This window comes from Pygoscelis adeliae, unplaced genomic scaffold, assembly GCF_000699105.1.
Source record: "Pygoscelis adeliae isolate BGI_AS28 unplaced genomic scaffold, ASM69910v1 Scaffold318, whole genome shotgun sequence".
Lineage (NCBI taxonomy): Eukaryota > Metazoa > Chordata > Aves > Sphenisciformes > Spheniscidae > Pygoscelis > Pygoscelis adeliae.
The window spans coordinates 3,165,359-3,188,820 of record NW_008825430.1 but is presented as its reverse complement, the minus strand read 5'-3'; the positions used below and the strand labels follow the sequence as shown (position 1 = coordinate 3,188,820).

At 43.6% G+C, this 23,462-nt stretch overlaps 1 protein-coding gene across 1 annotated transcript in view; it reads right to left on the bottom strand.

The window, feature by feature from the left end:
* Positions 1 to 2,533: 2,533 nt before the first annotated feature.
* Positions 2,534 to 23,462, bottom strand: part of FBN1 (fibrillin 1) — a 141,841-nt gene continuing 120,912 nt past the window's right edge. The window contains exons 49-64 of the mRNA XM_009330946.1: positions 22,705 to 22,854; positions 20,262 to 20,327; positions 19,393 to 19,509; positions 18,913 to 19,032; positions 17,129 to 17,251; positions 16,570 to 16,701; positions 15,817 to 15,942; positions 15,055 to 15,261; positions 14,385 to 14,510; positions 14,040 to 14,162; positions 12,984 to 13,100; positions 12,060 to 12,188; positions 11,086 to 11,205; positions 7,487 to 7,718; positions 6,286 to 6,460; positions 2,534 to 3,807 (exon numbers count right to left, since the gene is read on the bottom strand). Of these exons, the coding sequence (XP_009329221.1) occupies positions 3,418 to 3,807; positions 6,286 to 6,460; positions 7,487 to 7,718; positions 11,086 to 11,205; positions 12,060 to 12,188; positions 12,984 to 13,100; positions 14,040 to 14,162; positions 14,385 to 14,510; positions 15,055 to 15,261; positions 15,817 to 15,942; positions 16,570 to 16,701; positions 17,129 to 17,251; positions 18,913 to 19,032; positions 19,393 to 19,509; positions 20,262 to 20,327; positions 22,705 to 22,854 (2,453 nt within the window). The 3' untranslated portion in view covers positions 2,534 to 3,417. The remainder of the gene's footprint in view (positions 3,808 to 6,285; positions 6,461 to 7,486; positions 7,719 to 11,085; positions 11,206 to 12,059; positions 12,189 to 12,983; positions 13,101 to 14,039; positions 14,163 to 14,384; positions 14,511 to 15,054; positions 15,262 to 15,816; positions 15,943 to 16,569; positions 16,702 to 17,128; positions 17,252 to 18,912; positions 19,033 to 19,392; positions 19,510 to 20,261; positions 20,328 to 22,704; positions 22,855 to 23,462) is intronic.

The following is a 23,462-nucleotide window of genomic DNA, read 5'->3' as shown; positions in this document are numbered from 1 at the left end:
CCCTCTGTAACTCAAAATACAGCATTTTCTCGTCACAGCAGTGAAGTTGAAAGAAGAGAAGCTGTCTCCTTCTCGTCTGGTGCCTACTCGGAAAGGAGCAGCACTGCAGCGCAACGTAAGCCGTTAACCTTGCTCATTTTGGCAGAAGCCATCAGATCCGCAGGAGTACTGCGAGGCTTTAACGGTTCAAGTACAGCGTCAGTTTAAAGGGGGAATCCTAAAAACTCCTTCACAGCAGATGTCAATTTTTAAAAGCGGTGAGAAGGCTTTTGCAACGCCCCCCCAGCCTGGCCTAGAGCAGCGGGTTTGATGCAGGCTGCCTCGTACCGCACTTACCTGCCGTGGTGCTGCCGGCAGAGACCGGCGGTGCCCAAACTCGGTCCCAGGAAGGCGCAGGCAGCTGTTGGGCGACAGCCATGGCGTCTTGCTCCCCAAACAGCTCAGGCCTGTCTGTGCTGAGAAGTCTCGACCAGAGTATAGCTCTTCCAAAGCACAAAGCTGAACTTGAATCACAGCGTCGGATATTTATCTTAGAGAAAACCTGAGCGTGACCCTTTGGGACCTGCCGTAAGAGAGCAAACACTTCGGGTCCTTTGAAAGTCAGCTTAAAAGGGAGACTGTGGAAACAGTCGTGTTCTGCCAAAATACACGTCAGCTGTCAAGTTTACAAGACACTGTTACAACACACAACAAGAGAATGAGTCGATATGTACAGTAACACGCCACCTTTGTTAAACTCTGTTAACCAAAAATTGTATTTATTATCCATGCATACATCTACGCCGAGTCATGCACAATCACAACGGAGGGAAGCCACAGTGTTATTTCAGATAATTAAAGATTTCACCCTTTCCTTGAATTTGAAAAACATCCTTTAATTGCAGAAGGATACACATTCCGAAAGGCCTCTACTTCAGTCTGTCTGGCGCTTAGAGTCATTCTGGGAGCCCACCGCCAAATCGAATGCAGGGCATTACTTTAAATCACACCGTAGGTTACAAACCGCTTTTTAACTGCGGGTCTCACGCAATGTTATTATGCAACCTTTGCGCTTCACTGAGACTCTAAGGAAAGGGCAGAAATGCAAACGAATGTAAATAATTGTACACATCCAGCGACTAAAACTGACAGGCAAAAATGACAGAGCAGTTAAAGGGCACTGCTGCAAAGGGACAGATTAATAATTGCACAAGAAAATGGATTTTTATGTGCAGCTCAGTACAGCAAGACCGGGCTTTCCGTTTTTACATCGCTAGAAGAGATGCTGCCAGGATTTCTTGTTTCTGCGGCATAACAAAGGCAACTTGCAGAACTGTGCAGGCAACGCTGGGGCTGCTGGAAAACAATCAAGGAACCTTTGGCATGATAAGGTGTTATACAGCAGCTTAAATGCTAAACCCACTCCACCGGACAGAGCCCTGACGGCTCCTTCTGAAATCATTCTTCTCGGTTCCTCTCAGTGTTGAAGGGCTGGAGAGAAAATACTCAAACCGTACGCTTAACTCTAAACCGTACGACCTCGCACACTGCCACTGGCGTGAGAAATCCCTCCCGACCTGCTGAAATAGGAGTGCCATTTACAACTGTAAAGCTCTGATTGTATTTCACCATAGTTACGCAACATGTGGAAAAAATACACGGTTCAACATTTTGGCACGCTAATAAATAAAATCCAGACACGGTCTATTAAAAATATCAAAGTAACCCTGTGCACAAACTCCTTTTTATATAGTTATATTCGTTATGCAGAAGAAATCAGAGAGAGCTGAAATCTAGTTACAGAAAATAATACAATTTGGGGTGAATTATTACAGTACATTTCCCTTCCAAAGCCATTATAGCTCCATATACGCTCCCTCTATCAACTGCAGTGCTGTCCGATCAGCAGCTTCAGCGACACCGCTTGCTTCGGTTTTTTTCTTCCAGTTTTTATAGCATCACAGCTCAGTACAACGTTCTGCTGCTGCTGAAAGATACACCACGGCACTTGCGTGTACAAGAACAGCTGCATCATCGAATAATTCATTTGATATTAAAAGCCAGCTACGACTCGTGATGGCTTTTGGTATTGGGTTATCCCTTTGTTATCCGTCTCAGATTATTTGACAATAGCCGTTGAAGTGGGGGTAAAAGAATGGAATATCTTAAGTCAAGGCAGTTTTAGCAAACCAGACTTTTCAAACGAATTAAATGTGTTTTCTGTGTCATGATTTAACGTCCACTTCTGCACGGTTTGGCTATCAAAGTGACTTATTGACAGGATTATTCAGGTCAAGTCATCGGAAACGTTCTAGCTTGCTTTCTGGAGCCACTCAGCAATCTGACAGAGGTCCGCCGCTGTTTAGATTTGTGAAGGCTTCTGTATTTCTTCCGTTCTTCCTTTGGCCGAAGAAGGAGCAAGTGACAGCGGCACACCTTCGAGAAGCAATCACCTGTGCACACAGATACAGAACCAACCCTACCGACAACGCCTGAGACGTAAGAATGCAGTTTATCACACTTTTAGCAAGAACACAAGGCCACAGAATAAACTAAAAAAAAACTGTTTTATTGTGACATTTATGACATTGAACCCTTGTTGATATGAACGACTATGGGTACTCCTGACACGTTACATAATGTCATGGTGTAGGATGGCACTGATTGTCATCTGACTTTTGAGAATGTTTAACGGTCCCTACTGACCTCAGTGCATTTTGGCAAGTCACAGAAACTTTATCATCAGGTTTGTGTATACAGTTAACAAGTAGTTGGTCTTATAAGCACCATTACAAACCCTCACATTAAGGGTATTATTAATCTAGTTTACAAATGCTTCATTGATAAAAATAGCATGATTACAGTATACACACACTTAATTTACATGTAATGTATTATAGGCATAACTGAGATAAACTACTGAGCTAACTTTGGTTGATTGAAGTATTTAGACTGAATAATGGCAATTTTGGCTTCTAAGTTGTGTAAATATTACAGTGCATTTATAAATCTAGGTTGAAAATTTACTAGCACCAAACGGATATCATAAATGGCTGACCTAGTAAGTTGTAGTTGGAGAAGCGAAGTTTAAGAATTACAAAAATAGAGCTGTCCATCAGTTGAAAGCACATTCTTGTACCTCTGCTGAAATGATGACGCGTCTCAGCATCAGTGGCCAACTTCCAATGATAAAAGTCCCAGTTTTCAAGATTCAACATATCAAGGTAGCTCAGCTACACTCAAAAGCCTGAGAAAGTGGTTGTTTTGAGCTAGGGTATTCATCCTGTACCTTGTTTATGTAGGAATAGTATAATAGTGCTCGTTCATACAAATGTACTCACGTAAGACTGTACCTATGATATGGAGAATCTGATTGGGAGGAATATTCAGTCCTACCTATCTATCTTTGGTTTAATTATTTGGTCTTTGGTTGATGAATTAATGAAGCAATATCTGAATTTTCATTTTCAGGTTATCTCCCAGCTCACCACTGAGGTAGTCTTTGTCATGTTTCTCTTCAAGCTGGTTAAGTTCCTTCTTTTTATAGAGTGGAATACTACTGATTTGTAATGAATAGTTTCCAGGCACTGGCTTCTTCTTTGTGAAATGAAGGTAACTTATCCCGTCCTTCTTATTGATTCTAAAGAAACCGTCTTCATTTCCGGAGTCAATTAAATATCGGTTATGGTTTGTCAGTGTTGTGAGGGCAGGAAGCAGTTCCAGGATGCGATCTTTGTTACTGAGATCCGAGATGTTGATGGAGAAGACTGCTGCTTTCTCAATATCCCAGCTGGCGAGACTGATTGGCGGCTCCAGCTCTCGCTGATCCTGCACGAGAACAAACGATGTTAGCTGGCTTTGTCAGAGAGCGCTTCGCGTGCGCCTATGTGTATGTATTTCTTACCCAGCTCATTCATCGTTAGTGAAACGATTTTTAAAAAGAGGTTCTGCGATATCATCTGTCAAATCCACTATTATGGCCCTAGGACTTGTCAGGATCAAGTACGGTCTTTGTCACTGTCCCCGCGTGGGTAACGGGAGCCTGAGACAGGCACCGAAAGTCTCTGCGTGTGGGTCCCGCTGCCTGGCCAACAAAGCCTCTCCCTGCCTGGAGTCTGCGACCAGTCTCCCAACAAAGAGAGCAGCAAAGGCGTACTCCTCTGTCAGGGGCACCACAAGCTCACGCGAGCAACGGTGTGCAGAAGAGAGCAGGGTCTGTGGGGGAGGCACGCCACGTAGGTGGGAGTTTTCTGCTTTGCAAGATTCGCTTTGTTTAGGTGTGGAGCCGGGGCGGCCCGTGGGTGCGGCGGGGTGCTGGAAAAGCAGCATCACCCCTCGCCTCCAAGGGATGGTAACTGGGCTCCCCCTGAGACCCCTGTGCCTGAGTCACGCCGCAGCGGCAGAATGATAACATTTCAGACAGCACATCAGCTGTAACGTTTTCATTTGGAAAGCAAGGGAAGCTCTACGTCACCTCCGAGACAAATCCAGCACTAATCACAGAGAGTACCGAAACACACCGAAGAAACACGGTTTACGACCCCACTCTGCCCAAAATCAAACGTCCACACTCTTCTGGGCAAAAGCACTCTCCCGTCTTCCCGTATTAGCAGAGCGCCACGCACCGAGCACCTAAGGGAAACAGCTAACAGGCTCCCGAACCCCCTGTCTTTGCGCGTGGAAAAGCAGGCTCTTCGGCACATACGCATGAGCCGAGAGTACAGGTGACATTTAGCTCAGGGTAGCGATGGTGTGGCCACAAGAGCGTTCAGTGTCTCTTGGTTATATTTAGAATGCAACACACACATCCGCATACCCAGATGCGTACTTTCAGGTGAATGACGAATACCTGCACAGTCAGGAGACCTGCCATGACCTGCTGCTTCCCCGGCCAGGTCGGGGCAGATCCCTTCACCTCTACCACCACCGTCATCTCAGACTGGATGAAGAAGTGAGAGGTCAAAGGACTGTGGACTTGGTGACGCTTCTACAAGCTGTTTACAGCTTGCTGAAGTCTGTGTATAATTAATGTGAACAACAAGGTTTAAATCCAGTGACTTGTGCTGGCCACTGGATGGATGACCAGACTGGGCAATTCTGACTTTATCTTACAAGAAGTTGAAATAAGCCGACGTGGGAGTCCCCAGGCAATGCAAGGAGTTTGAATTTTGCGCAAGAGGGACTACAGTAACGTTACACATCACAAGATCATGCGTCTATCACGACTTCTGCGCTCATGCTGGGAGGTGTGGTGCTGGAAGGCCAGCTGAAGAACAAAGAGAATTACGAGAGCCTTCATCCCATTGTGTCTCACTGTTGTGATCAATTCAGAACAAACCCCAGCAGGGGGAGTTTGGTGAAGGATTTACTTTACCGCTTTTTTGAGAAACGTTTGCCAAGGACTAAAAGAAAATACCTCCCAGAAGGATGAGCAAAAAGGAATGCCTATCCTTTGCATGAAGACAAAACTTGTCACACAGCAGACTAGTTTTCATGCAAATAAAAGTGCTGAAACCACTTATTAATATTTGGTTAATAAAAAAAAGCCAATGATGACAGCTAGGAAGAAGTGGAGTTGCGTGAGCATCGCAATAGATGATAGGCATTTCTTTGACACAATTACCCCACTTGGAGGCAAATGGAAACCTGCCTCTGTCTGCAGCGACTTCCTTGCAATGACAAATGAAGCTCTGCCTCCCGTTCTGCTGCCTGGGCCAGTGGTGAGCACCGTGCGCGGCCTCGCCGGCAGCCTCGGCCCCAGGACGGCAACCTGGGTGACCGACTGCAAGGGTCTGGACAAGCCCCAGGAAGGGCTGCAGCCCTGGACTCCCTCCAGGTGAGGTGTTCGTGTCCAGAGCTCTGCGTTTGCTTTGGAGAGGGCTCCAGCCCCGGACACGCAACACGGCGCTCCTTGGCAGGGCCCACATCCACCCCGACCAACGTGTCCTGCCTTTCTGGCCACCGGCTCACACAAACGTTTTGCAGACCCGCCGTCCTCCGACATCAAGAGCCTGCTTTGCTGGCGAGTGGACTGCTCTCTAGACAGCCGGATGGGCATTTATTTTAGCGTTTGATGAGGCATAGACATGAGGTACGCGGGGGCTTCAGAGGATGACCTTTGCCTAATGACAGCGAACAACTTCAGAAAGCCCCCCCAGAGACTCCTTGACATCCAAAACCAGCTCTTTGGTCTACTTTGTTTGGGGCGTACATTTTTCCTGTGGCATTGCCTCTTGGCACACCTCCTTCTGAGACTGGCTTTCACAAGACAACCGCCAACCCTTTCCCCCAAAAAGAGTCAATTACCTCTGCTTCATTTGCAGTTTCATTAGTGCTTCTGCGCTTCCTTCCTCTCTTGGGATAGCCATTGATTTTACATTCGTAACAAGCCTCTGGAGAGAGGGAGTTGTCATCTACTTCTCCACTGAGTGAAAGCTCTTGTCCTTGACCTTTGCCTAGCCCCACTCCAGAAACACAGTGTCTGAGGAAGGAAGACATTCAAAATTAATTCCAGTGAGACACAGATCTTATCAAAAACTGAATTTGGGGGACTGTGAATACAAATAATAAGGCAATTATGTTGCACTCATTTCCTAGGAAAAATTTCTGCTGAAGTCAACAGGGAAAATTCTCACTGAATCACAATGCAGCTACCTCTGATTTCAAGAACCTGGCTCCATGAGGCTTTGCCTAAGACAGACCTGCCAATATTTAACAGTTTTAAAAACACAGGCTTAAGCTCTGAGAATTTGTTAGTAATTTCTGTCATCCAACCTGGAACACGTTAAAAGAGACCAATTTTCAGAAACTGCAGAAAAATCCGAAAAGTGAGGTTTTTTCATAACGTATCCCACAGCTTTTAGTCTGAAAATTTAAGCCACAGTCTTTCTGCTTTCCATTTGAGTTGCTTGGTCCTACATGATGCACAGCCCTAACACTCCCACTGGGGCAAGTGAGTATTGTTTTTCTTGATAAAGCAGACGTTTATTCAAAAAATGATTCGTTTGGAACACAGAAGAATATGGAACATACAAGAACATAAAAGCATACAGAATTGTTATTCTAACCAGTGGGTGAAGCCACTTGTATAATATCATTTGTCTTTGGAGCTGATGGGGGTGTTGTTATTATTTTTTTAAAGGAGACAAGCGATACACCGCACATCACAGTGAGGGGTGCGAGCTCCCAAGTGGCAAGCTCAGAGAACTTGGCTAGCTGCTGGGGCGTGCAGGAGAGAGGTGAAAGCAGTAGCTTAAAAGAGATGATTGAACCTGGTAGCCCTGACCGAATTTCATTAAGCATTAAAACCACGTTGCTCCCTTCCCTTGGTTACCTTTCCCCTCCCTCATCTCCAAAATCAGCAGGTGCATCCAACTCTCGAGCACCTCCGCATTCCTATCCCTCTTTCGTTGGTGACAATCCCCCTGGTTCTGCTGCTCCACACTACAGAGAAGGGAGCGGATTATGTCCCCTTTATGTCTGTTAGTTTAAAATAAGAATCCCTTACCCTTGTCCTATTCTGAAGTAACCAGGTGGACATCCACAGACATAGCCACCTTCAGTATTTGAACAACCATAACTGCATGGGGCTTGTGCAGAACCGCATTCATTGATATCTTGGCAACCTCCACTAAACTGTTCATACTGAAATCCGGTAGGGCACATACATTTATAGCTTCCCAAAGTATTGTGGCAAGATGCTCCTCCACAAATGTGTGCACTGAGACATTCATTTTCATCTGGAAAAGAAGCAGAACATACCACGTTAACTTTTACTCTCAGGTCTAGTCCAACCTACCCCTTCAGAAAGGTCGTGCTCGACTGTTGCCAAACGCGCTGCCACATCAGACAGACAGAAACGGAGAACAGGGCTTGGCCTCACCCTTGGCTAGGGCAGCGGTCGCTAGGAAATGACTACAACCACACAACAGAGCAACGTTTGGGCTACTCTACAGAAGATGTTTCATGCCACGTCAGCTCATGCTCTGGAGAGCAGAGAAGCAGAGGAGGCAACTTTTTTTTTGTTCCAGAAACAACTCAGAAGAATAAATCTTTGTACAGCCAACAATCTGGTCCAGTAATCCCACGTTCATAATGCTATTCAACGTTCAAGGAAGAAGAGTCCTGACACCTTTTCCAGGCACTGAAAATCCCTCCCTACGCACTCACATTTAAATGTGAGGTACAGGTAAGGTACAGGAACAAGCAAAAATAAAAGCAGCTGTAGATACAGAAGACTGCCACATTCTGAGCCAGCCCTTTTCCAAACTTCCCAAGTGCGGCACTGTAGGAGTTTGAGGTCAGTTCAGGCTTGTTTACTGTACATGGCTGGGTTTTTAAATGTAGCTGGTCTGAATTTTTTTGTCTGATGTGGCAAATTGCTTTGAAATGTTCTGAATGCTATTGTTCCCCATTTTCTGTGATAAAGCAACTGCACATGCGCATTGCGCGTGTGCGCACACGCGTAAGAAATGCCGTCTGGACACTGCATGGATAAAATGTAAAGCACAGAGCAGCATCTCTGACTTAAGCATCCAGGTTACAGGAGAATAAGTATTAATTCAGAGCATTATTGTCTTTTTCCAAACAATGTGCCTGTTTGTTCTTCGTTTAAAAGCAATGCCTTTGCTTCTTGCAGCCTGATTTATGGCACGGTGTGCTACAGAATTGCGTGGGCAGGGGATGATGCAGTCACACACAGCACAAGCCAAGGGAGGAACCAAAGGATTCTGCAGTGATTATCTAAATATGTGGTGCAGCAATATCAAAAGTCCCTGAACACTTCATTAAATAAGCTAAAAAAGATACAAACTGTTTGCAGAGTTGGGACTGCCAAGGAACATGAAGGAATTGTCACAGAAAAACCTATTACATGGATTCTTTCCCCGTGGTACACCCAGGAGATCTAGGTAAGTATCTTAAGCATATACAGTTACAGACGTTACAATGCGAACATGTCGAGACCACAACGGACTAAAAACTGGGGCTGAATTCGGTGTCACCGAAGCCTGTAGGAGTTTTGCCATTAACTTAGAGCGATGTTTCAATATTTGTCATACCTAACACAGCAATTATGTCAATATCACAAATGCACGTTTGGGCCACAGAAAGTTGCTGCACCAAGAGCAGATACGCTCGCTTCGCCTCGCTCCACAGCAGCAGGAGTGTGGACACTAGAGAGGTTAGTTCCCATATTTTGGGTGATTGTTGGAAGAAAAAAAATATGAGGTGAAAAAAACAGTTACGGGAGCCCCGGATTCCGCGCAAGCTGTGCTGTCAGGCACCACCTTGCTCTCCTGTGCTCTGCAACACACAGCTCTGTCGTGCTCAGCTTCCGCAGGAAGGAAGGATGGAGGAAACCCAAGCCTCCTTCCCTGCAGTTTTGGGTTGCTGCCTGGACTGCCCCGTGTCCAACAAGGTGGAAGTGCTAGCTGAGTCCTTCCCCAGTTGTGGCTCTCAGTGTAATTTTCCCTGGTGAAGTTTCTGGTGATCAGTATTTGTGGTGCCAGGGTTGAAGCCTTTCTTTCAGTGGGGGAAATACCAGTGCTTGTGCATTTTGAAACTGATATTCTCTATATAAAATCGAAACAGTAGTCAATGGGCTCAAAAGCTGGAACAACAGCGTACACCTGGTTTGGAAATACACTTAGTTAAATGCTATCACCCAGGAAGCCCTGGAAACAGCCAAGATGTTTCGCAAAACTGAGCGCTGCACTTTTTCAAATTCCACAATGTCCTCCAGCAGCCAGACACAGCAGTGCTGGGTTTTTGGGGGTTTTTTTGGTTTTTGTTTTTTTTTTTTTACCCTCCTGCAGATTAAATTCTAATTTAACCCTAAGCTCTGCTAGTTTAATTAATATTCAAAACCACCATGTGTTTGTGCTCCCTCCTTGTTCTCTTGTGTGTTACAGGCATAGAGTACTGGAGCACAAGCAAACATCACAGCAAGGACTGCATAAAATGTCAGGAGGTTTGGTAAGCATAATTAAAAGCAGACACCTCCCTAGAGCACCACAGTGATAACAAGCAAAGGCATTTTTATGTTTCTGAAAGCAAAGAAAGCCAAACAAAGAGTTATGAAGCGCTTTGTTCTCAAAGAGGTCATCAAACACATCTCCGGGTATCCACACAAGACTAGCTTGTATGAAGCCCATTAAATATGACTAAAAACGCACATAACTGTCACTACAGGAAAAATGATTCATGTTTCTGTTGTTTGAATTTGCCTCATGCTGAATATACACTGCTGAAATGTACAGAGACTTCTCCCATGACTTCTGCAGAGGACCCAGTTCTGTCTGCTCAAGTCATATCCAGCATCAATGCTCTGCACTTGCGGCCCCACCTACGAGGGCTCAGAGACCTGGGACAGAACCAAAGTTTCGATAGGGAAGAAACAAGCATTTTAATTCACCAGTGTATTTACTCCTTAACATAAATAAAGAGCACTAGCATTTGTTATTTATAACCAGAATGGTCCTGTAAGCACTTGTTATAAACTGTATCCCAAAGCTGCAAGGAAGCACCTTTAGACAGATAGCAGCAGCTTTGCTCAAGTATGACAAACGGTTAATTCCGTACAGAGAAGAGGCTTAAACACAGCAGCCTTCCTGTAGGTGTTGTAAGAATGATAAAAGCACAGATCAAGTAGGATTTTAATAGAATTTTAGCTGCGTTGGGCCAGAAGTTTCATTTTACAGTTTAACAATCCGAACTTGTGGTTCTGAGTCTGCCAGGTTCAACCGCCACCAGCTCTCAGACAGGACCTGCGTCTGAGCAGAGACTGTTGCACGGCAGAGTAAGACTTCCTTTGGTCAGACCACAAAATACACGAGTAACACAAGCTCCCTCGAAGCCAATGCAATATCTAGCACCCTCAAGGATAATTTTGTGCTTAAACACTGGTCGAACCAGGACATAGGCTACTGGGTGCTTCATATCCACTCTGCCTTTCACAGGAGCGCACATCCGTACTGAAAGTCTGCTGAACTTATTAAATTGTAATCAAAAAAAGAAAATACGGCAAACTGCACCATTGCCATTCACTTCTTGCTGCTAACAAAGGTAACATGGATTTTAATGTATGAATTTAAAAAAGTGACTTGCCAACACATTGGTTCCATTGGTAATGCTGGAGATATCCTTGTGGGCAGCTACACCTGTATCCTCCAATTATATTTTGGCAGCCATGCTGACACCGGTGGTTTCCATCGCATTCGTCAACATCTAAAAAGGTGAGACACGCTCTGAGTTTTGGGAGAGAAGCTCGAATTATGCTATATTTGAAAAGTATGCTACAAATAATCATGTATATTCATATATCATATCTATAGAGGTATATTTCAGGATCTTCCAAAAACCTGACAAGTGCTGGGAGACAACTTCGGGCCTTTCGGGTTTGGATCTCTGGCTCCACAGCAAGTAACTTAGGGCTGAAAACCACTGAAAGCTCAAGCTCGGCCACAATTTTCAGAGTTTTTGCATTCTGCTGTGGAGCAGAGAGCAGAAAGCCATTTGTGTATGGGACCCCCAAGGCTTTCCTAAGGCTCCCAGCTCCACAGCAGACAGTCCCTTGCTTTTACCCAAGCATCCAACCCGGGAATCCCAGGATCTCTCTTTTCGAAGCAAACCAAACTCTATCCCAGGAGAAGGCTCTAGAGGCTCTAGGGACCCAGAGGAATAAAGCCTGCAGCCCTTGAACTCTCTCTTTAGCAGGTCGCCTTGGAGATGCCAGACTTCCTGTCCTTGGCGAGTCCCTCAGAAATCCATACAGGATTCAACAGAAGTTCGCTGAACTTACGATGCTTAAACTAAAACATTCCACCCTAAATTGAAGTCTCCTCAGAAATTATCTGCCCAGCTCTTTAGCATCCTGCGATATATCTATTTATTCAGGCCCATGGAGAGGAATACTGCCTTGCTGCTACATTTCCATATCCCACCCCCTTCAATCTACACATGCTTACTCCATAGGTTTCGGTACTTACTCCACAGGTGCCTCCTTGGATGACAGCATGGCTGACAGAAGATGAAGGAAAGCAAGAGAAGGCCAAGTTAAACGCGCTGTGTGTTGTACCTACCTTCACAGCTAAGCCCAGTTTGATCGAGTGAGAAGCCACGTTGACACTCACAAACAAAACTTCCTGGTGTATTCTGGCAAATGCCCTTCGCCCCACATAAATTGATTTCGGTAGCACACTCATTATTATCTGAAGGAAACCAGAGCCTGAGTGTTACTTTTTATTCCTTGTTGTGAAGATGATCATTTAGCAACGCTGACAATGAACAGTTTGTGACAAGAGGTAAAGCAACATCAGTACCGTAGCTGTCATACCACCCTCTCCATTTTTTTTTACTTTGCACTAAGAAAGAGAGCTTACATCGCCGCCTTTTTCATTTGAAAACACTAACAGGAGCTGTGGGAAGGGAAACACTCCTTTTCTTCACCAAGAATATGGAGTTTGATGTTCTAGTCTTCAAACACCCCCAAATTCACACCAATACCACAGGATCGTCAGATTACCACAAGCAGGATCCAACTTGCAGAGCAGGAAGAGTGTTTTGCAGGAAGTAGTTTTGTTTAACGTTTCCACAGACATAATGGGTATGTGTTTAAAGGACAACTGCAGAAAGGTGTGTTTCACGCTTACTGTTTAAAGACTGACATGCTCTCTAACGTGGGTCCTGCAATGGACTACAAGAACAGAAACATAACTATTTTTTTGCTCAATGGGTAAGAAAGGGTAAGGTAAGAATTACAAATTGGTGTTTTTACTGTCTGATTCTTGCAAGTGCAAAATTCAAAGACCTAGATTATGAAAACAAGGGAAGGTAGGAGGGAGGGCCTCTTCGCATCTTCTGGTCTGGTGGGACTGGGATCGGAACCTGGCCTATGTTTCCATTTGGTTTCTCAGGAAGCCGATTTCACCTCCTTGCTACTTTGCTTCTGGAATAAGAGTCAGTAATAAATCCCAAATCTGCGTCTACATTCCCACGTCACTTACCAATGCAGGCTGTATGGTGCTGAGTGAATCCAGGAGGACATTTACAAGTGAAACCCCCAATAGTGTTGACACAAAGGAACTGGCAGTTGTGCTGCTTTGTTGCACATTCATCAAGATCTAAAAAAACCAAGGAAACATCTTTCACTTATGTTCCCTGTGGAGGATCTGACAGCTCAGCTGGACTTAGAGAGAAGTGATTGCAAATAAATAACGAATCAAATAAAGCCTTTTGAATCTACGTCTCGCTTTCCTCGCTGGCTTCCAGTTCCTCTCACGTGAAGCCCCACATGTAATGAATGAGACTTTGGAGCCACCCTAGTGTCGTGCTAACGCTGGATTACAGACACCGCTCTCATCTGTCGGAAAGATGCTGTTATAAAATAAGTGTCTGCTCTCAGTGCAGTCGATAAATGGGAAGCCACCATCTTCATGAGAAGCAGTGGCAGACTGCAAAATTCAGTCTTGCGCTGAAGCATGCTACTACTCCAAAAGAAATATTTAAATGCTAGTGACAAAGTACACTGTCATTGCCCATGCCAAGTTTAGAATTGCTGCTCTAACTTGTGCGGTTTCAGTCAGACCTTTGCTACCAAGATATATAAATAAATGAAATTATAAAGAACACTTCAAAATCTCTCCTGCACTGCTATTCCTTATTCAACACGCTGCAGAGGTGGTAGGGTAAAACTCTGTTGATGCTGGACAATGCACTGCAAACCACGCTCATCTTTGCATCCATTAAGATACATTTATCACTGAAAAATACGGCTTAAACCAACATGCTTACCAAAATAAGACCAATCATGTACACTATTGGTTACAAAGTCTTTTAAGATCAGCTGCCATCAGCCTGCAAAAATTCCTGTGGATCTACTGTTCATCCAGACTATCGAAGAACTAACTGAAACACCAGCTCCATCCTGTGCAGGCCACTTCCACTGTCTTTAGTGGAAATACTCACGTGAATCAAGGAGACAGATTTACATCATTTAAATGTCCTTGGATTGGCCTGTGAAACACGGAGCTTCTGCAGTAAATTCTATTCTTGATTTTTACCTTTGCAGCTTCTCCCATCTTCTTGCAGGATGTACCCTTTCGGACATGAACACTGGAAGCTCCCCTCTGTATTTTTGCAGATGAAATTGCAAGGTTTTGGGGACTCATTACATTCATTCAGATCTAGAAGAAGCAAGACCAGATACCTCAGTGCTGATAACCAAGATTTGTGATAATGTTTTTCAAATTGCTCAGGAGATATCAGAAGGAAATCAAAATCCCCAAAGCATTCTAACGAACGACATTTTCTTTTCTCGTTTTTCAAAATCGTTGTATTTCCTTCTGCAAGTCATCTCTTAGTAAAGTAATAAACTTTATATACATACAGCATAATGAAAAACCTACCTATGCAAAGAGTGCCAGTTATATCTGTAGTATAGCCAAGGTTGCAATGACAACGATAAGATCCCCTCTCATTGATGCATTCCCCATTACGGCAGACATCATGAATAACCTTGCACTCATCAATATCTGCAATTAAATGAGGGTTAGCTCACAACGGAACAAGGACTGATTTTATACAGCTTCAATAGATTCAATAATGAAATATTGCACAGATTAAGGAGAAATATTCAGTGGAAAAATACGGAATGGACCATTAATCTAACTTTCAAATGCAATGAACAAGCCTCAAGTGGAAGCGAACAACCGGAGCTGATCATATATTAGCCCCCATAAATCAAACATCACTTTGCTTTCATGTACACAAATAGCTCTTAATCTGTACCTACAACCCACTCAAACGTGAGAGTGCAAATTCCCATTCGAGTGCACGTCAGTCAACCAGCAGGCAAAATAACTATCTGCCAAGTTGGGATGGATGCCTTTGGCCGTGCACCCTCCTCCCAAAGGACTGTACTCTCTCAACGTGAAAACTCTCAGAAAATTTCAACTGATACCCAAAATATTTTTAGGACCTCACAGTGTTCAAATATGAAAAAAAAAAAAAAAGAGTTTCTAATTTATCACTGAATTTGACATTGTGTAAGAGGGCCTTTAATAGAAACGTCAGTACCTGCTCCGTTAGACATGTATCCTCGGCCATGAGGGCAAAGCTTCTTGAAGGCCACGGTGCCTGGGAAGGGGCAGACCTCGCAGTTTTGTCCCCAGCCTCGGCCACCGTCACAGCAGCATTCAGACTTGGTGACAGAGTTCCTGTTGCTTGATCCGATTTGACACATACTTTGTAAGACTTCAGTGAAGCAGTAGCCCTCTCTGTTGTCTGGAAGACAAATTATGCATCACAGGGAATCCTAATGGTGACGACCTCCAGAGGGTCATGAGATATTAGGAATTTAGTCAGAAATATAAAAGAAAGGGCATACTTCACCCTGGGACTGTGGAACTGAGAGTGAAAGACTACCAGCAGTAAGAAAGAGAGCACGACGTCTAAGGGAAACAAAGAAGACAGGAAATTTAGCAAAAGGTGGAAGACAAGTTACATTATACTTATAAAAATACATGTTTCTGTTTGAACCCAGAGAAAAGGACCGGCTGAAAATCAGGACCAAAGAAAAGGCAGAGTGACTCCCGGCTGACTGAAGCCACCGAACAGTCAGCTTTCACAGCAAGTCAACCCAACCGGACCGACTGAAGCAGGCACGCGGTTAGCACGGGGAGAATGAACTCGCAGGAGGGCACCTACTTACAGAGGCCCCTTCCCAAAGGCATGTAAATCCACGAGCACGTTTATTCACTATACATTTCTAAGTTTAAGTTCAACCACAGTTTCTGCTATCAAAGTGATAGTTCATTAGGGTGCCAACGGGCGACTTACCAAGGCATTCGTTCTGGGCGTCACTGACAGTGAATCCCTCGTTGCATTCACACCTGTAACTTCCCACTGTGTTTACACAACGGCCATTCTCGCAGATCCCAGGTTTGGTCTGACATTCATTCTCATCTGTGTTTTTGAAATGATATGACAAAAATCAAGTCCATTAAGCGGATTAATGCAGGCTAGAGAAGTTTGTATGGAGTTCTTAAGCTGTACCTTCTGCCTGGTCAAACTTGCATAATTTTTTTTTTTTTTTTTTTAAATAAAAAGTCTCTTTTATTCAATTTTCAGAGGAAAGACGACCATCTGGCTCACAGTATTATATATTTTGTTACTACGTTTTCTCTGCAATATATTCCTCACTGGTTTTCAAAATTTTTCGTAGTTACAGCTGCACTTCTGAATGCCATCCAGAGTTTAAAAACAATTCAGATCTACTCTCACTCATGCTAACAGAGATAAACAAGCTCACAATGATGGGCCCAATTCTCTGCTTTCTTCACTCAGAGTAATTCAGCAGCAGCAGTACAAACTGCTGCAAAGTAAAGACAGCCACATCCAGATTTTCTACTTGCTGCCCACACGTGCGCAGACCTGAACAGCGCAGCAAAGTGTGTATAGCACCGGTAGATCCATTACACAGGTAGTTGGGTAATTCTTCCTCCGAGTTCCTTAACACTTTGTTAAACCCCAAATTTTCAGCTCTGCTGAGGAACTGTGTTTCAACAGCTTCAACACTTCAGCGTCACTTACCTATACAGCCTTCCCCATCTGGTCTCCGTTGATAACCTGGTCCACAGATACACATATAGGTGCCAATTAGGTTTTTGCACTCCATCTGTTTTGAGTCACAGTCGTGAATTCCTTCTTCACACTCATTCTGATCTAAAACACAAGGTTTAGACTTCATTATATAGAGAGACGATCCTGGAAATTCACAATAGTAAATTCTGACTTTGGAATTTCAATCATAATCAAACTCTACACATACTTTTTATTGTGCTAAACTAACCGTAAGATATACTCGCCTAGAGCAAATTGATTTCTCCCAAATGCCCATTTTCAGGGCAAGACAAAACCGTATCATCTGATATGACCTCACTTTATGCAGATGTATAAGTTTACAGGCAGGACAGGGCTAATGCAATCAACTGCATAATGCAAACCATAGAATTTCATCCCAAATTCTTTCTGACTCAGTTACTTCCTGGGATTAAAACTCTGGCCCAACAGTGCAGTGAGTCAGAGTCCTACCCCTGCAGGAACTTGAAATCATTATCTCGTAACTGCAAGAGTCTGGTAGGAGCTTTACCTCTGCACATTCTCCGGTCCTCTCGCAGAACGTACCCCGTGGGGCACTTGCATTCGTAGGATCCAAAGGTGTTCACGCAGCGGAAAGCGCAGAGCAGGGGGTTCTGAATGCACTCGTTGACATCTGGATTCGGAGCGACAAAGACCATGGGGGAAGTGAAAGATGCTTTTGTAAAACTCAGCAGACTTGAGCGCACAGCTTTTAGGTACGGGCAATACCACAGATCCCAGTTTACCGAGGGCAAAATTTAATGGTTGGGGACCCATGGTTCTACTCGTTATGGACTTCTGTATAGGAGCAGGCACCAGACATGCCAGGATGTTTGCACAGCTACCTGAAGTTTCAATAGCTTCAACGGCAAGCAGCCAGTGGAAATAATTTCCAGATCCGTGCTGCCAAAATACTGTCCGAGTTAAAACTGTATCTTTTCCACATCTAGGCTCAGTTTTTATGACTGGTTATTTTTAAATTCTAGATGCACCGATTCAGCTTCTTCATACACTGAATTCCATAAAACAATAGCCTTACTGGAAACGTTATTTTGAGGTGCCTTTACACAGGCTCTGGGCTACTTGAGTAATTACTGCTATATAATGATGTTTATGCACTCTGCTAACTCCTCCTCTGCAATTTGAGCTTTCACCCGAATTCCACAGGGAAGTGAATGAAGCTCTAACTGTATATAAAACTAATGCAAGCTGATGCAAAAATAGAAGCATTCTTTTGTATGGGCTTGCAAACAAATAGATTGTGGCAGATAATTTAAGAACATCAGTGTCAGGTCAGAAGAGAGTGTCAGAATGTCCTAGGACATTCTCCTCTCTCGAGTTGTAACAGGAGGAGAAGAGTATTAAAAAAACACCATACCATGCATGCAGAGATCTTTCCCCTGATACAGCCTCTCAGTTTAAGGACTTCCACAGCCAAAAGCCACAACCAAACTATCAAGCTTAATTTCCACTGACGGATTCCCACATAAATTTGTAGAATCTCTTTCTGCGTCAATTTATACTTGTGGCCTCACTAATATTCTGCAGCAAAGAGTTCCACAACTTAAGTACGTACTATGCATACAAAAATGCTTACTTTGGTTTGTCTAACATGTTCCCTCTATTTTTGGTACCTTTACCGCTTGTGGCTTTATAAATTTAAATCGAGTATCTCTTCAAACACGTTTTCCACACTGAAAAATTCTAGCCTAATTAATTTTCTGCATGTCCCTTCTATAACGCCCATCTTCCTTACTCTTCCCTTCCCTGTGCATTTTCAAGTGTCTATTTTTGAAATGAAGAGACCAAAGCATGAAAAATGTTCAACATAGGGGTACCGTGGTAATCATCTAGTACTGTATTTATATTTTCTGGTTTGTTCCCTGTTTCTTCCCTAACAAACCCAAGCAGCCCATTTTCTATTTTCATCATCCACAGCGACTCTCCTCACTCAAGGGTCGTCTAGGAGGTAAGCAAAAACCATACACACAATAAGCAGCATTTCTGGGGACTGTTCTGGAGAGACCGTACCCCAACATGCGCCTCTCCGGGCAGTCCCTTAGCAGATACTATCTGAAAGCCTGTTCACCCAACCTCCAGTTAGAGAAAGGTACCACAGTTCAAGGTGGATACAGGAAGGGGGAACTTATTTTTCTGTTTCAGATAAAGAGGCATTGTTCCAAATGTCCACATTTGTCTTTTTAAGCTGCTTTACTCCCCTCAGTTGTTTCCAAAATCGGGAAACTGTTCCAGCACACAACTACAACGACAGTCCTTAACACATGGGAGTCTCACCTTCACAGGTCATCATCGGTCCAGGCTCAAATCCCTCAACGCAGGTGCATTCAAAACCTCCCACCACATTCCTGCAAGTTCCATTTCCACACGGGTTTCCAACAGCACATTCATCAGTATCTGCAAGCAGTTAAATCAAGGCAAGAATACGTGGTTATACTCAACCAAAAAGGTATAAAATCTACGTTGTTGGTGTACCACCAAAAAAATACAAAAATACAAAATCCAAGAACTAAGTGGTTGAATTAGTCACAGAGACCTAGCATAATTTGGGATCGCTGGCGGTTATCTGGGCCAAACACTCAGCCAGAGCCGGACCAACTTGGAGCAGATTGCCCAGGCCCTGCCCTGGCGGGTTTTAAGCACCAGCGGGGATGGAGACTCCACAACATTAGAATAATATAACCCCACTACCCCTTAATGCCATACTTAGCAATTCAGGAGATTCTTTAAAATGGAAGACGAAACAGCTATACTTACCCACACATTGAGCTCCTTGTAGGATGTAACCATAGGGACATTCACAGCGGAAAGACCCATCTGTGTTGATACACTGCCCAAATTTACAGTTATCTGGATCAAGGCACTCATCCACATCTTAACCAGAAATACAAAAAAAAACAGTAAGTGCAATTGACTTCACGTGCTTTTAGAGTTCTCTCAAAGAACAAGTGTTGTTCTGGTGAGAAATATTCCTGAGATCACAAAAAATTACTAATATTTGAATTTTGATATATATTAGGATGAGGGCACAGAATTTGTCTTGCAGGCCAGCTTTCAGAATGCAGAAGAGAAACCGATTCTACATGTCAGATGAAAAACCTCTCCAACTGGGGCTACAGGGAGAGGAGTAGATATGAAAAGCAGTAGTCATCCAGCGCTCCTTAAATGAAAACTTTTGCCAATAAGGCTGAAGTGCTGTTTGTCTTGGGAGGGAACAGAATGTACTGAAGGGATCTGGGAAACCGTGGTTTGCACTTCTGGAGGATTAAAACCACTTACTGTAAACAGGCTACATATATTGTATAAGGAAAGACAGGTATGCTATGTGATCCATTCTCTACATCCTACATAAGTTTCCTAGCAAATCTGCTCAGCATAAATTAAAAAGCCAAACAGGCTACTCTAAAAGAAGTTTAATTTCTGATATATGAGATATTCAAGCTTGAATTTAAAATCGGTATAAATAATCGGGGGGGGTGGGGGGTGGGGAAGTATAGAAGTTTCCACAATTTGTGGCTTTTGGAAACAGTTGCAGAGGTGTTATTCTCAACTGAAAGGGAGAATGGCTTATGGGTAGAAAATGGCGTACCGATGCCACAACGGCATCGTGCAGTTCAGGCACCTACCCAGTCTTGCGTCACCAGGCCCAACAAGGATGCCAATTCCAAACGGACAAATCTGTCTGAACGCCTCTGTAAAAAAAACCGAAACATAAAAGTCAAAAATCAAACCGTATGTTAAATTCTATCTTGGCAATCAGCATTACCCACGAGCTACACAAGTAACCACTGATACCAATTCATCCTCCTCATGATCAGATCCAGAAATATAGTATGTAAATGTATAAAATTACAATTTAATCTTACATTCACGTAAAAACTGTATGCTCACTTCACATTTCCTCTGATCTCCTGTATGCGTATATGTAAAATCCTGTGAATAATTATTTATTGTTTAACTTCCTTTAAGGAACAAACTAATGCAGTATCTCCATTTTAAAAGTATCAATACTAGCGACTGCATTCTTTTCTGCTGTAAATGAAAGATTTCCTACATTTTCTGAAGACGACACAATTTAATCTGTAGTCACCAGTTAGTAGCTCCTTAAAGCACGCCAATCTCTAGTTCTAGAGTAAGTAATAGTTTTATTACAGGTAGGCTGAGAGTAAAATTTCTGGGTTCAGCTTAGAGTGAAGTCACCACTCAGTTTCCAAATCCACAAGGTTTTCTGTGTGTTTTTTGAAGATTTAAAGATGACGTAAGCCTTTTGAGAACAAGCCATTCTCTATTTTTTGTTGCAGAAAGCATGTACTTGCTTACCTGTGCAAATCACCTGGTATATTCTTGGCATTAGAATAAATAAGAAATCATAAATTTCCACTCCGGTGGACCAAAATGCAACGAGGATGCACGTAATCATAAAGGCCCTTCAGCTTCAGAAACTCCTCTAGTTTTGGGTCTGACACACACACAAAAAATACAAGTCTTGCAACCGAAACGAAACCATCCACCTCTCCCCTCTAAACTGTATCTTCAGCAGATGGATGGACACAGGACTGTAATTCAAACCATCTCAAGATGCCGCTGAGCATATTCTCTACTAACCGTGCTCAGAACATCACAGAACCCTTGACAAGATTTCACTTTTTCCTTTGCAAAGAGGTTTACAGTGCAGCGGTACAATGCAATCATAGACATAACAAATGTTACGCTTTCTTTAAGTTGAAATACATTCGCTGGTCTTTGCTGAGGTTGAACACAATAGAACTAAACGCAGATGCACACCCGCACTGAAAGGAGCAAAGTGTCTGGCACACTGCTAGGCTCTGAGTGGGAAACTCAGCCCTGCGCAGCCGGGCAGCCCGAAACCTGCCTGTCGCTCAAGCCTTCAGAAGGAGGCTCAGGTGGCACACGTGCTTGAGCTTACCGGCCTGCATTCAGATAGCAGACGATGGGAAACATGCGTGAGATGACAACCGATATTTTTTTTTTTAAAAAAGAAACAATGCCACTGTCCATGACATGTCAAGACATAAATTTCCCAGACTCAGATATCTTAAAGCTTTTTCTTTTTTAAAGATGAGAAAAATGGCCTCGATATCACCCTCTGAGAACAGTTTGGACTGTGAAAAAATATACGTGCTGACACTTCAATGAAATGCTGTGACGTATACCATGCTTTTCCAACTGACTTTGGTTCAAATGCTCCGGGGCAACGGAATGAAACATGCCCAGGCAATAAGCCTAGGAGGAATACTGCAACTGGCACATCTGATTCTCTTTTCTTCCCTTGGCTTTTGTGAGGATTGTCTGCAAAACATCTACATGACTTATTAATGAAATGAACTGTATTAATGCATTGCTGAAACCAGTAATGCTGTTAACCACATTTGTCAGCATGAATTAAAGTCCGTTCGGCGAATTGCACCATGATGGTACAAAGGCCTGCTGACTTGCTTGATGCCTACTTACTCAGTCTTACAGAGGATACTGACAAAGGAAAGCGTTTCTTTAGCAGCAGTCCAGGGAGGCTTTCCTTCATCAAGGCCTGTGTTTTGTCATTCCCTGCTATTTTTGCAAGTCATTCATATTGATAAGACTGCAGATTTAGATTTTTTTTTAATAACAAAATGTAACAGGGTGATTCAGATGCGGATCTAGTTCGACTTTTTTTTTTTTTTTTAAACTAGATTTCATGCTTATGGCGGCCCTTCTTACACTTATTTACAATTAGATGAATTCCATTTGTGTCTTGCAGGTATTTCCACTCGGAGCCTAACAAGGACCTACTACTTTCCACTTTCAGTATGTGACACCTCCAGAGCAAAATACTTGGCACATAATCATACGAACAACCCTACAAGCAAACAAGGAATATGTTTGAGACTGGACTATGCAAACAATATGGTTTTTGAGACCGCAATGGCATCTACTTTCCAGAGAGCAATGACAATTGTTAGGGTTAAACACCTCCAGAAAATTATTTTTCCTAATTCCTTCTTATAAGAATCACAATCTTTCAGTTCTGAGAGGCTATCATGACAGTAAGGTAACCTAGTCAGTACGCACCATCTGCTTCCTCTGGGCAGAGTTCACAGGGATCTCCCCATCCCTGTCCCTTCAAGGCGCAGCAACACTCTTGTTTGGAGTGGTTTCGGGACTTCGGCACAGAACATTTTCCATCTTCAAATTTGGTAAAGCAGTAACTTACTCTAAGATCTGCATAGAGGAAAACTTGTTAGGAGCAGTTAGGGTTACTTTGGCACATTTTTCACTCAGAGGTGTTAACCGCAAAATTACAGGAGGCCCCCCCAACAAAACACCCAACTTCCATCTGAGTCTATCTTCCCCATCATTGTCTCTGACTGGGGAAGATCTGAAGAGGGAGGGGAGCTCTCTACCGCAGTAAAGGAGAGCTATGGGATAGAGTGTCCTACTTCAGTCGTGAAAAAGGGGGGGTTTTTCTCTTTTGTCCAGCAGAGATGGAAGGGCTGTACTCCCCTCTTATCCTCACCCCTCTTTGTAAAAACTGAATATTGGCTTAATTTATGCATATTCCATTATTAGTAAGAATCACTTGAGTCAAGAGATTTTCATCAACTTGCAATGATAACACTGCGCAGCGTTAAAATGATAGGCAATTTTCAATAGCACTTTCCTTCCTCATTCTTTTCCCTGAGGTACACACAAACAAACAAAACCGGCTCAGTGGCACTATGTTTTGCTCCCTTAAGCTGGGTAACCAGGATGCTGGAGCAGAGCTGAGATCACAGACCACAAGCATCCAGCAGGCAGAGAGCTGGCAGCTCCCTGCGTTGGCAAGGGGA